Source organism: Nomascus leucogenys, chromosome 3 (genome assembly GCF_006542625.1).
Source record: "Nomascus leucogenys isolate Asia chromosome 3, Asia_NLE_v1, whole genome shotgun sequence".
NCBI lineage: Eukaryota > Metazoa > Chordata > Mammalia > Primates > Hylobatidae > Nomascus > Nomascus leucogenys.
This window is the reverse complement of record NC_044383.1, coordinates 118,930,805-118,944,011: the sequence shown is the minus strand read 5'-3', so window position 1 is coordinate 118,944,011 and position 13,207 is coordinate 118,930,805. Positions and strand designations below refer to the sequence as shown.

The window sequence follows — 13,207 nt, the reverse complement described above, 5'->3', positions numbered from 1 at the left end:
TCATTGGCTGGGGAGAAGACTTTGAGAGCAAGTTTCCAGTTAATCTGTAGTAATCACTTTGAGATGATTACATTTTACTTTGCTAACAGGGACCTTATTTTACTGCCCCAAATAAAAAGCCAGACATGAGGAATGTGAGCCAAAGATTTATTTCTTCACTTCTTGCATTTGAAATACTCTTCGATGACATCCTTGGCCTGAGACTCCTTGCCATAGTCCTTAAAAAAAACACGCATGCAACTTCTTGTTAATATTTAGGAATTTCACCAAGCTATTAGTATCAATTACAGTGGAGCTTCAACAATTTGCTATGTCTTATAATAATGTTTCCCATCACTAAGATTTGTTATAGCCATTTTCAGGGACCTTAACGACTTCAATGTCCTTAAGGCTCGTAACATGGCTTTACTATTGCCAGTTTTTAAAGTATGTCTGCACAAACACAATCAGGTAAGCAGATTCATTGGCTGGCTTGTAAATTACAGCTTTTGTTTTTTTCCTGAAATGCAGAAAATGCTTTCCACCTGTGGAATATTTTTCTTTTATAAGATCCTCAACTTACTTCAATACAAGGTTTTATATGATTACCCAGCATAACCTTCATCCCCAAAATAAACGGTGACTTACCTTAACTACTACACAACTGCAACCAACCACTTTACGGGGTTTCCCCTCTCTGTCAATTTTACAGAGGCCTACCCATTCTCCTAGTTTCTTGTTGTCATCAACCTATTGGGAGAACGTTAAAAAAAAAAAATCACATTAATAGACATTAACACTACAAAATTAAATTAAACCCAAAAGGTGGCTGTAGTCAGAAGGGTGACATGGCAGTTTCCTCATGGCAGTTCAGTAGAGGGAGCCAGTTGTCATCATGTACAGCACAAAGATCACCTACAAGCCTGCTACTAATCTTTGTTGTATACCAACGTCAAAATTAGGATTCAACTCTGCAGGTATAAAATGCTTCTACCTACAATCATTTTTAAAATGGCTGACAACAGGTGCACCTATTTACACCTGCATAAAATGAACAGCTTGAGACTTCACAAAATTTACCCTGGTATACAAGCATCACTGAACATTAGTCCCAACACAATCCTTAGCAGCCTTACCTTAATTAGGTTGATTTGGTGTTCAGCACAAAGGGCCTCCACCAACTTGACATACATAGGCTCATCACAGTTGGATGCAAGCACACAAAGATGGGCTTGGCGCCTAAAATTCAAATTACAATGAAAATGAAGCTAAAACTCAGATCCAAATCCATCATTCTTGCATTTTAGGAGGGTTATCTTTGCACTAACACTTGCAAAACATAAGCAGCAAATCCACTGAACACATAAACGCGTACAAAATGGCTTGAGTCTGAAGAACCTGCTAGGGAGCATATACATCTTCAATTAACCTACAACTGGTCTTCAGTAAAACCTCTTTCCCTGACACACTGAATTGGTATAAGTCATTTTTAAAACTTGTGGCCAAAACCCAACCATAATAGCTTTCTTGTAAGCCAGCTTCATATATCTAAAGAAACATGTGAAAGGCCGGGCGCGATGGCTCCCTCCTGTAATCGCAGCACTTTGGGAAGACCGGGGGGTGGGTGGGGCAGATCACCTGAGGTCAGGAGTACCAGACCAGCCAGAGACCAACATGGTGAAACCCCGTTTCTACTGAAAGTACAAAAACGAGCTGGGCATGGTGGCGTGTGCCTGTAATTCCATCTACTCGGGAGGCAGAAGAATCGCTTGTATCTGGTAGGTAGAGGATGCAATGAGATCGCGCCACTGCACTCTAGCCTGGTGGACAGAGCGAGACTCTGTCTCAAAAAAAAAAAAAAAAAAAAAAAAGGAAAAGTCTGTGGCATTAATGGAACAGTTATGAAATGCCATGCAATACTGCCGAAATAGAAATAACACAGGAGATTCATACTAGGACCTACTAAATACATCAAACAATAATGCCGTTTCCATCGGATTGAACTGGCTAGATTACACCAAAACGAACTTGTCCTGTAAAACCTTAAAACTGCATTTAAATTCAGCTCAAGAACAGGTTGATTTGTCAATGCCACCACCCTAAAAAACACATTAACTCGATCCATTCAACTACGTTAACAAATATCCCAGATTCAAATAAATCAGCTATTATACTACTAAATTCATCAAGGACCAAATGCTTCTGAAATCTGAGTTTGAAATTCCATTAAATTAATGCTTGTTTGGCAAACTACCAGATGCAATGTGGCTCTCCATCTCATCTATCCGCCAGATAAGTATAAAACTGACTAGCCCCACAACCTACAGGTTTGTCAGACTCTTATGTTTCACTCATAAAAGGAGTGAAGGGGTATCCGACAATTAAAGTCATCATTCAAACACTGTAGTTTTGAGTGCTTATTCCCATTCCAAACAGCAACCCACACATTTTAAGTGGGTTTTACATATCTGAGTTCTGATACCTTTTCCTAGGTTTCCGGTAGGACAGATGCCATTCAGAACTTTTGCGCTAACACCATGAACTCCATGCCTTCTTCCCTTGGGTGGCAGTTTTGTTCCGGTTGCAAGAACCCACAGTATTGAGACTGATACACGTACTTGTCTAAGGCTTTGGCAGCTTCGCGAATTCCACGTGCTAGGCCATCGTGAATGAGGGCGGTCTTCAGCACCTCTTGTAAAGCAGTATTAACGTCCATTACACCTCCAGCAGCAATGCTAAAACGCGACACATCAGAACCATCAATTAAAATCCTCACACCACATAAGGCCTTGGACTCGGCGAAGTCTAAGTGTACAACAAACGCGCTTACGGCGACCCGTTTGACCCAGTCCTGCTCCGCCAGCTCTAGCCCCATGCCTCAGCCGCACCCCGACCCCAAACTCCAACCCCGGCCCCTGGGCTCACCCTTCCTCGGCCATGGCGGTGGGTTACGGGTGAAGCTGAATCTTGAACACACTAAAAAACAAAAGCATTAACTTGTTAAAGAACCAGATACTCGTCACCAATCCCAGCAAGAACACAACGAGCCACAAATCATAACTAATACACCCCCTGCCACCTCGCTCAACTTACCCCAAGCCTCTGCCTCCGCGCGACTCGGCGGCGGCAGGGAAAAAGGCCTCATCCTCACGCATGCCGGTATTTAAGGGTTTTTCAGGCCCCCTATGCGCATGTGCACTCCCACCCTCGAAAGAGGTGGCTCGCGCGGTGCCGGGCCTGGGGAGTTTCCGTTTCCGGATTGAGGCGGTTCTGAGGCAAGAGTACTGGGAGTTTTCTATCTCTGCCAGGCCGGTCCTCGGAGAGTGCAACAGGCACTACGCGGGCAGCTTCGCGTTTTCCTTCTTTGCGGGGGCGTGGCCCACCGAGGCCCAGGGAAATCATTCTACGGAGCGCGACAGGACCAAACAAGTGTGTCCGCGTGGTCTTTAAGATACCTAGAGCCTTGTATCCCACCGAGCGCCAGTTTTAACCCTTTCCACACCACGTTCTACTTTGCTGTTGCTTCCACAAGACCCAGCCTTCCCAGGCAGCGCACTTTGTTCCTTAGCTTCTAAGTCACCCTGAGAGACCATGATTGTGTCGTTGTGGGTGTGATCCTCATCTTTGTCTTCATGAAACGAGAGCCAACACGCTTTCAGTATTCCAGGCTGGAGTGCAATGGCGCGATCTCGGCTTACTGCAACCTCCGGCTCCCGGTTTCAAGCGATTCTCCTGCCTCAGCCTCCCGAGTAGCCGGGATTGCAGGCGCCTGCCACCACTCTGGCTAATTTTTTGTATTTTTTGTAAAGACGGGATTTCACCATGTTGGCCAGGCTGGTCTCGAACTCCTGACCTCAGGTGATCCACCCGCCTCGGCCTCCCAAAATGCTGGGATTACAGGCGTGAGCCGCCGCCCCCAGCCGGTTTCACTATTTCTAAGCCCTTCCCCTGCGGTGTGTTGGTAAAGGGGGACCCTGCAGGCAGGGGGTCAATTCTAGTTTCTAAGTATAGTGGGAGTCGCTTCTGAACGAAGTTTGTTCTGCTTTGTTTGATTTTTAACGATGCATTGTGCTCGGAATACACAGTTTCGCGCAAATCAGAATTCCGCAGGTGCATTTTCAACACCTACAATGTGCCTGACGCAGAGCCAGGGCCTGGGACTGCAGACATGAAATATCCAGTCTTTGAGGAGTCCATTTTCTTCCAGGAAGCAATATTTTAAATTTGGAAGTGATTGGCCATTCCCCAATCCCCACTTCCAAACCAAACGCACGAAACACTACTGAACATGATCAATACTGCCTTTGTGTTTAATTTCCTCTCGTGAGTAGTCAGCCGCCAAACCAGTGAGCAAGTATTAGGCGCTTGGCACATGCCAGCGCTGTGAATCCAGTGGGCAGATACTGTTAGACTGGTGAGTGCAGCGAAAAAACCAAAAATGGGTAACGCAGTAAGAGCGCTAGGGAGTTCACCAGAACAGAGACCTGCTGTAACGTTAATAAACTGATAAGAGTTCGGTTTTAGATTTTCCGCTGGTTTCAGTTTCATTTTTAAAGCGTTAAAGCTGCTTCTCTGTCAGTAACTAATGCAAATGTTTACTGAGCTTTTGATTTAAAAAAAAAAACAAAAACCGAGGAATTTATAAAGATGATTCATTCCTGCTGCCCTGGTTTGTTTGTGGTGGGATTAAGATTTGAGACAAAAATCAGAACACCTCAGGGCCACAGAGGAGATACAAAGTGGCAGGGAGTTAGGGAGTGGGGATGGTGCGAAAAGGTAAGAGGACCTCAGGCTTCTGGCAGCATTTGAAACACGCTCAAAACAAAAACTAAGGGATTCCAAATCGGTGAGCATGGAAGGAGAGGACAGGGTATTCTAAATGGATGAAAGTGTAGGGCCAAAGGCATGAAGACCTTGCCTTTTTTGGAGGTTATAATTAACACGTTGGTATTTTTGAAAGAGAATGTGGCAAATAGTCTTTCAGCACATTTCTCATTATCTAAAGACAGTAAAGTTAATATGCTAAGCATATTAGATTCCTTCCCCAAAAAAATTTTTAAGGAAGAAGCAGGGAATTTGGGAAATCTAAGTGAAAACATTCACTCCCAAACAGCGTATTTATTTGGGGGGGAAAGTGATCAAGTGCCTTGTTAGCTAAGGCGGTTGTTCCCAGTACCAACCAACTCAGACTTGGTTTCTATCTTTTAGCAGCTGCTAATCTGTTCTATTGACTCAGACATCGTGGATCTCTGCTTTAATATTTCAGTGCACTAAATGTCTTTTCACACAAACCTCCCGCCTTAGAGGGAGCTACTTTTTTTTTTAAGTCCTACTTATGTAACCAGTTCTAACCCCCAAAATGAAGTCAGAGGACACACTGGTGATACAGGGGTTCTTTAATATAGATTCTCCTAGCTCACTTTTTTTTTTTTTTTCGAGGTGGAGTTTTGTTCTTGTTGCCCAGGCTTGAGTGCAGTGGTGGGATCTTGGCTCACTGCAACCTCCGCCTCCCGGGTTCAAGCGATTCTCCTGCCTCAGCCTCCCAAGTAGCTGGAATTACAGGTGCCCACCATTACGCCCAGCTAAGTTTTGTATTTTTAGTAGAAATGGGGGTTTCACCATGTTGGCCAAGCTAGTCTCGAACACCTGACCTTGGTTGATCTGCCCACCTTGGACTCCCAAAATGCTGGGATTACAGGTGTGAGCCACAGCGCCTAGCCTCCTAGTTCACATTTTTAAGGTTACCTCCTCTCAATTTCAGAGACTGGTAAAGGTGGGAGACAATACTACATAGAGGTTAGTGGCTGGCCACTCTTATACCAGCAGAGTATAACACATGTGCACAAATATGAGTCTGACACACATATGAAAACTAAATGTATTCTACAGTTTGATTTAGGAACAATACTGATAATAACAGGTAATTTGTTTCACTTTTTCTATATGCCAGGTAAGGTGCTAAATTCTTTTCAGGCATTTTTCCGCTTTATTGCTATGGAGACCCTATCTGGTAGTGATGGTATTAGCCCACTTTAACAGGTCAGGAAGCCAAGGCTTAGGTAGTTGCCCAAGATCACACAGCTAATAAATGTGGAAGCTGGTATTTAAGCTCAGTGGACTTCAAAGCCTGTGCTCTTAACCCTTCAGTCATTTGAATGATTGCCAGAATGTCGAAAGGAGATTGCTGAGAATTCAAGAATGACTCTTTACATCTCTGGTTTGGCAATAGTATAACTAGTTCTATCCCACTGTGCTAAAAACTATATAGATGGAGGAAGGGAATATTGCTGTTAGGCAGAAAAATTTGCATTTGGATTTAGAAATTTGGATTTCTGAATTATCTAAGTGTAGATGTGTAGTTTGCTAGGGCTGCCATAACAAAGTACCACAAACTGGGTGGCTTAACCAACAGAAATCTATTTTCTCAGTGCTGAAGGCTGGAAGTCTGAAGTCAAGGTGTTGAGAGTGTTGGTTCCTTCTGAGGGTGTGAGGAAGAATCCATTTCATGCCTCTTTCCTGGCTTCTGGAGGTTTGTTGGCAATCTGGTGTTCCTTGACTTGTGTTAGCATAACTCCAGTCTTCGCATGATGTTGTCCCTATGTGCATGTCTGATTTTGTGTCTGAATGTTTCCTTTTTATAAGAATATCAGCCATATCGGATTAGGGGCCCACCTGTTCCAGTATGACCTCATCTTAACTAATTACATCTACAACAAACCTATTCCAAATCAGGTCTTGTTCTGAAGTGGAAGGGGTTAGGATTTCAACATGTGAATTTTGGGGGAACACAGTTCAACTCATAACAGATGACAAAGAAGGAGGAGATATAGAATGATTAAATGAAAGAAAGCATCTTTGAGATGAACTGCAAAAAAACTTACTTTGAAGACCAGGGCTGGAGAGAAAAACCGGGCTGAGGCATAATAATGATTTTATATCTTGGAGTGGTCAGGAGGACCCAACTGTGCAGGGTTAAAATTCCAGCTTACTTTGTGACCTTTGGCAAGTTATTTTCTTTCTGAGCTAGTAAAATGATGGTAATGCTATAATATTTCTGTGAGGATTAAATGAGATAGTCGTTTAAAGTGTTTACCACTATGCTTGTAAAGTAATTTACCTTATAAAGAACTTCATATGAAAATACATGGAAAGGTTCTTAAATATTACCTTTCTCCTGTCCTAAACCATCCAGCACTTAGTACAGTGAATTGCATATTGGAGGCTAAACACATGTGTACTGAATGAATTCACTGAGTGAAATAAGATTAAAGAAGCTCTTGGGGCTGGATCCTATGGCTCAGCCTGTAATCCCAGCACTTTGGGAGGCTGAGGTGGGCAGGTCACGGGGTCAGGAGTTTGAGACCAGTCTGGCTAACATGGTGAAACTCCACCTCTACTAAGAATACAAAAATTAGCCGGGCATGGTGGTGGGCACCTGTAGTCCCAGCTACTTGGGAGGCTGAGACAGGAGAATCACTTGAACCCGGGAGGCAGAGATTGCAGTGAGCCAAGATCACACCACTGCACTCCAGCTTCGGCAACAGAGCGAAACTCCGTCTCAAAAAAAAAAAAAAAAAGCATCTTGGGTAGATGTCATATTTAAAGGAAAGCCATGTTGAGGACTACCATAATAAATTAGCAGCTGTTGTGAGTTAGTTGAAAGCTTTGAGCATCCCAGAAAATCACTTTTAATTTGAAAACTTCAAGTGTCCCTACCTTTGGGGGTAGAAACTAAATACAATGGGTGGAAATGAGTGATAAGAAATAGGAGAATAAACTAAAAAATATTATACTGCTGCAACTTAAGAACATATAGGCTTAACTCTCATTTATTATAGCATGTAGTTTTAAACATACTGAAGAAAAATTAGTCATAGCTGAAGAAAGATTTGAATAGAATCCCATTATATCAAAGGAAGAATTAAAGGAAAAATAGAAGTTGCAAAGAGAGACGAAAACAGAAAATAAGAAAGCAGATGCATTAATAAGAGTGGAATAGACTAATAAAGGCTGTTGTTAGTAGCTTGTAGAGTTAACATGTTTATTAAGTGAAAACAAAGTTGTAGGGGAGAATGGGCTAGATTATTATATAGCTAAGTATAAAGCCTGTGCCAATAGCTTACATTTTTGGAGGGTTTTGTGTAATTATCATCAAAGTTTTCACAAGTCTTAGTAAGAATATATCTTCACCTGCTTGTTTTGTAGTTTTTGTTTATGTTTTTGTTTTTATTTTATTTTTTTTGAGATGGAGTCTTGCTCTGTCGCCCAGGCTGGAGTGCAGTGGCGCAATCTCGGCTCACTGCAAGCTCTGCCTCCCGGGTTCACGCCATTCTCCTGCCTCAGCCTCTCCGAGTAGCTGGGACTACAGGCGCCCGCCACCACGCCCGGCTAATTTTTTATATTTTTTAGTAGAGATGGGGTTTCACTGTGGTCTCGATCTCCTGACCTCGTGATCCGCCCGCCTCGGCCTCCCAAAGTGCTGGGATTACAAGCGTGAGCCACCGGGCCCAGCCTAACCTGATACTTTATAATGGAAGACCAAGTGTTTTTCTTGTAAGATTGGGAACAAAGTGAGGCTCTCCATTCTCACCACATTTATTCACCATTTTACTGAGCATCCTAGTCAGTGCAATAAAATAAGTGAAAGAAACAAAAGCATACATTTCAAAAAGGAAGAAGTAAAACTCTATTCACAGATGGCATAATTGTTTATGTAGAAAATCTAAAGGAATCTATACAACAATGACTAGAACTAATGAGGGAATTCAGCAAGATTGCAGGATACCAGATTAATATAAAAGTTTATTTACCTTTATATATAATCAGCAAATTGTTGGAAATTTAAACGTAAAAATACCAATTTTAGTAGCTTCTAAAACTAAGGTATTTAGGAATAAATTTAACATGAGGCATATAATATCTACACAGTGAAAAATGTGAAAATGTTATGAAAGAAATATCTATATAATTGGAGAGATATACTATGTTCATGGATTAAAAGCTTAATAGTGATTCAATATCAGGTCTCTCCAAATTGATATATGGAGTAAAAAAAATACCAGTAAGAATTCCACAGGTTGTTTGGAGAATATGAGAGCTAATTGTGATATTGCTCTAGAAAGTAAAAGTAACTAAAATATTCAAACCACTCTTGAAAAAGAAGAACGTACTTGGACACTTTTTACTGCCTGACTTCAAACACATCGGGTCTTGATATGCAGTGGAAGCAAGTGAGTGGAAGAAGCTAGCACCACCTAAAATCTCTTCTGGTGAGGGTGGCAGCATTCTTGAGGAGTGGGGATGATGTTCTAACTACAGTGTGTCACACCTGGCTCCAGTGGTATTGGCACCATGTGCCAGAGATGTACGTCCAGCAGGGTTGCAGTGCCATGCATACTGGACCACTTAGGTGGTGTGACTTTAGGCACTTAGCCTCTAAGTGGTATGCATGATCCTCTGATGATACTGTGTGTTACCTAATAATCAATGATAAATTAATTTTCTGCTTAAATTAGCCAACATTGCTTTTTTTTTTTTGCAACAGGGAGCCCTGACTGATAGAAATGCTAGGAAGAAAAATAGAAAGGTGAAAGGACAAAGGATGACTAGGGCTGTATTTGGATAAGGGCATAAGAATGAAATTTCTTAGCCGGGCGTGGTGGCTCACTCCTGTAATCCCAGCACTTTGGGAGGCTGAGGCAGGCGGATCACCTGAGGTCGAGAGTTTGAGACCAGGCTGACCAACATGGAGAAACCCCGTCTCTACTAAAAATACAAAATTAGCCGGGCATGGTGGCACATGCCTGTAGTCCCAGCTACTCGGGAAGCTGAGGTAGGAGAATCGCTTGAACCTAGGGGGCAGAGGTTGTGGTGAGCCAAGATAGTACCATTGTGCTCCAGCCTGCGCAACAAGAGTGAAACTCCATCTCAAAAAAAAAAAAAAAAATAGAATAGATTTCTTGGCCAGGTGTGGTGGCTTACAGCAGTAATCCCAGCACTTTGAGGAACCAGGGCAGATGGACTGCTTGAGCCAGCCTGGGCAACATGGTGAAACCTCATCTCTATTATTAAATAAATAAATAATAAAAAAGAATGAATTTCTCTGAGGAGGTGGCATTTAAACAAAGACCTTATTACTCCATTTTAGTTTGTAAAGAAACAAATATTCCATATGTGTATATATGTCTAAATGAGCATATCAAACTATGAATAGATAATTGTGGTAGGCTGATAATGGATTCCAAAGATACGTCCACATCCTAATCCCTGGAGCCTGTAAATGTTACCTCATATGAAAAAAAGGGTCTGTGCAGATGTGATTAAATTGGTGAACTTGAGATGAAGAGATCATCCTGGATTATCCAGGTGGGCCCTAAATTCATTCAAAATATCCTTACAAGAGACTGGCAAACGAAGATTACACACAGAAGAGAAGAGGCACAGTGATCACAGAGACAGAGATTAGAGTGATGTGGCACAAAATGCCACTAGTCACTAGAAGCTTCAAGGGGCAAGAAACAGACTCTTCCCTAGAGCCTCTAGAGGGAACGTGATCCTGCTGACACCTTTATGTTGGCTCAGTGAAACTGATGTTGAACTTCTGGCTTCCAGGACCTTGTTTTAAGCTACCAAATTTGTGGTGATTTGTACAGCAGCCCCAGAAAACACACACAATAATATATTTGATTATAAAACTGATGATCTGAAGGGAGAATGAGAGGTAGAGATTAGAAGAAGAGCGGAGGATAGGGATATGAATAGCCTTTATGTAAATTAAAAGTAGATGGACACACAAGAACACAGATTTTTTTGAGAACATAAAGAACAAGATTTGCATTAAACATGCAAGAATTATTGCAAATGGGGAGAGGAATGAGAATGGAGATACAAGGAAATAGATGGCAACAGAAATGAAACATTCAGTTGGCAAGATACAGTTGGCAAGATTCAGTTGGCAAAAATTCAGATGGCAAGATACAGTTAGAGATATTTTCTATAAGATGGAGGAAAAAAAAAGAAAAAATAATAACTAGCCAGGCGTGGTGGCACAGGCCTATAGTCCCACCTACTTAGGAGGCTGAGGTGGGAGGATCAGTTGAGCCCAGGAGTTGGAGGTTGCAGTGAGCCATTATGGTGTCATGGTAGCTTGGGCAACAGAGTGAGACCCTGTCTAAAAACAAAATAAAAGAGAGAAGAAAAAGAGAAATAAGTAAAAGGACCAGTTTGGGTGACCCAACATCCACATAAAGTGCAGTCCAGAAAGAAAATAAAAGAGGAAATGTAATCATCTAAGAAATCATTCAAGAAAATTTCCCTCTATAGATTGATGTTAGATTGAAGAGAAAGCATAGAGTTAAATGAGATTGGAGAATCTGTCAGGGGTTAGATCATAAAGATTTCATAAGGCTACTTTAGGGAACCTTTGCTGGAGTGGAACTTTCTTTCTTTTCTTTCTTTTTTTTTTTTTTTTGAGATGGAGTTTCACTCTTGTTGCCCAGGCTGGAGCACAATGGTGCTATCTTGGCTCACCACAACCTCCACCTCCTAGGTTCAAGCGATTCTCCTGCCTCAGCTTTCTGAGTAACTGGGACTACAGGCATGCGCCACCATGCCCAGCTAATTTTGTATTTTTAGTAGAGACAGGAATTCTCCATATTGGTCAGCCTGGCCTCGAACTCTCGATATTAGGTGATCCGCCCGCCTTGGCCTCCCAAAGTGCTGGGATTACAGGCGTGAGCCACCGCGCCCGGCCCTCACTGGGGAGTTTTTACATGGCCTTCAAGAACCAAGGTAACATCACTTCCTCAGGAAGTCATCCAGGACCCATTTGCCAAAGTAAATGGTTCTTCCAATATGTTTGTATACAACCGATTGCGTTATAGTAGATTATTAATTAGTGTGGATTTCATCTGCTAGAAGGTGTGCTACTTGAGGGCAGAGTCTGGATGGGGCTTATTCATCTTTAAATTCATAATGCCTGGCACAAAGTGGTAACTCAGTCTTTTGTTTTGCTTTGGCTTCAAATCAAGAATTTCCCAGTCCTTAAACTTTATTTATTTATTTGAGAAGGAGTTTCGCTTTTTCACCCAGGCTGGAATGAGGTGGCACAGTAATTACAAACTTACTATCAGCCCTCCCATGTGTTGGAACTGACCTTGTACAGTGGATCTGAGGCAGATTCTCAGTCGATGAAGCTACCCTCGCACAATTCTTTTGGATCTTGGCTCACTGTAACCTCCGCCTTCCAGGTTCAAACGATTCTCCTGCCTCAGCCTCCCGAGCAGCTGGGATTACAGGTGCCTGCCACAACGCCCAGCTAATTTTTTTGTATTTTTATAGTAGAGACAGGGTTTCACCATGTTGGCCAGGCTGGTCTAGAACTCCTGACCTCAGGTGAGCTGCCCACCTCGGCCTCCCAAACTGCTGGGATTACAGGCATGAGCCACCGTACCCAGCCAATCCTCAAGCTTTAACACTTCCCAAATAGTAAATAAGGTGAAAATAAGTGAAACCTATTTTTGTGCAAGAAAACTGTGAGTGTGACAGTAAGGTAGCAGCCATCATGTTCATGTGCTAGCTACTAACACACTTTATCGCCAATGCTCACAGCTGCCCTACGAGATAAGCATTATAATCTCAGTTGTACAGGTAGAGAAACTGACCTTGTCATCCAAAGTTACACACAGCCAGCCAGTGCCCCGGCTTGAATCCCTGGCACCTGCCTCCAGAGGTCGCACTCTTAGCCACTTCACCATGCTTCCTCGATATTCATTAGTATTCTTGCAAATATTTTTCGACTCCAGGTGCTTCACATAGGTTAATTTATTTCCAGTTCAATAGTGTCTGGCTTCAGTAATTACGAACACTACCGCATTTACCCACTGTGAAAAATGATTCACTCTTTCAAAGTTCCTGTATAATCTAATTTTCTAATTCACCTTTGTGTCTTTCAATTGAGGTACTCCCTACATTTTCTGTGTCTACATAAGCTTCCTTTCTTTCGTTTCGTAGGAATAAATTGAACTTATTTTAAGATAGAGGGGGGTACAACTATATGGAATATAGAGTCATCTTTTTTCACTCTCTGTCACAGAATGAAAAAAGGACACCATGATATAGCAGCTGAGGTGGTGGATTAAGATAATGGGGGGGGGGGGCAAAAAAAAAAAAAAAAAGAGACTTGCTCCACCCCTGCCCCGCCCCCGGCCGCCTCCCCGGGACTCAGAGT

At 42.4% G+C, this 13,207-nt stretch overlaps 1 protein-coding gene and 3 non-coding genes across 4 annotated transcripts; all 4 read right to left on the bottom strand.

The window, feature by feature from the left end:
• Positions 1-130: 130 nt before the first annotated feature.
• RPS12 (ribosomal protein S12) lies at positions 131-3,156 on the bottom strand. Its single transcript, XM_003255728.3, has 6 exons — positions 3,073-3,156; positions 2,905-2,955; positions 2,598-2,714; positions 1,116-1,218; positions 628-729; positions 131-218 (listed from the first exon to the last, which is right to left on the bottom strand). The coding sequence occupies exons 2-6, from the start codon at positions 2,916-2,918 to the stop codon at positions 156-158; spliced, it is 399 nt and encodes a 132-aa protein (XP_003255776.1). The 5' UTR covers positions 2,919-2,955; positions 3,073-3,156; the 3' UTR covers positions 131-155.
• Positions 345-474, bottom strand: LOC115834566. The gene has a single exon (XR_004029506.1). It is a non-coding gene; the product is annotated as a small nucleolar RNA SNORA33 (small nucleolar RNA).
• On the bottom strand, positions 808-883 carry LOC115834574. The gene has a single exon (XR_004029514.1). It is a non-coding gene; the product is annotated as a small nucleolar RNA SNORD100 (small nucleolar RNA).
• On the bottom strand, positions 2,307-2,379 carry LOC115834554. The gene has a single exon (XR_004029494.1). It is a non-coding gene; the product is annotated as a small nucleolar RNA SNORD101 (small nucleolar RNA).
• Positions 3,157-13,207: the final 10,051 nt, after the last annotated feature.

Bases quoted from the DNA above. Each gene is read 5' to 3' on its own strand.
- RPS12 (XM_003255728.3), bottom strand. The intron at 1,219-2,597 runs GTACGTGTATCA...TTTGAATTTTAG, and splicing joins GCTGCCAAAGCCTTAGACAA to GCGCCAAGCCCATCTTTGTG. The intron at 730-1,115 runs GTAAGGCTGCTA...TTCTCCCAATAG, and splicing joins ACCAAATCAACCTAATTAAG to GTTGATGACAACAAGAAACT.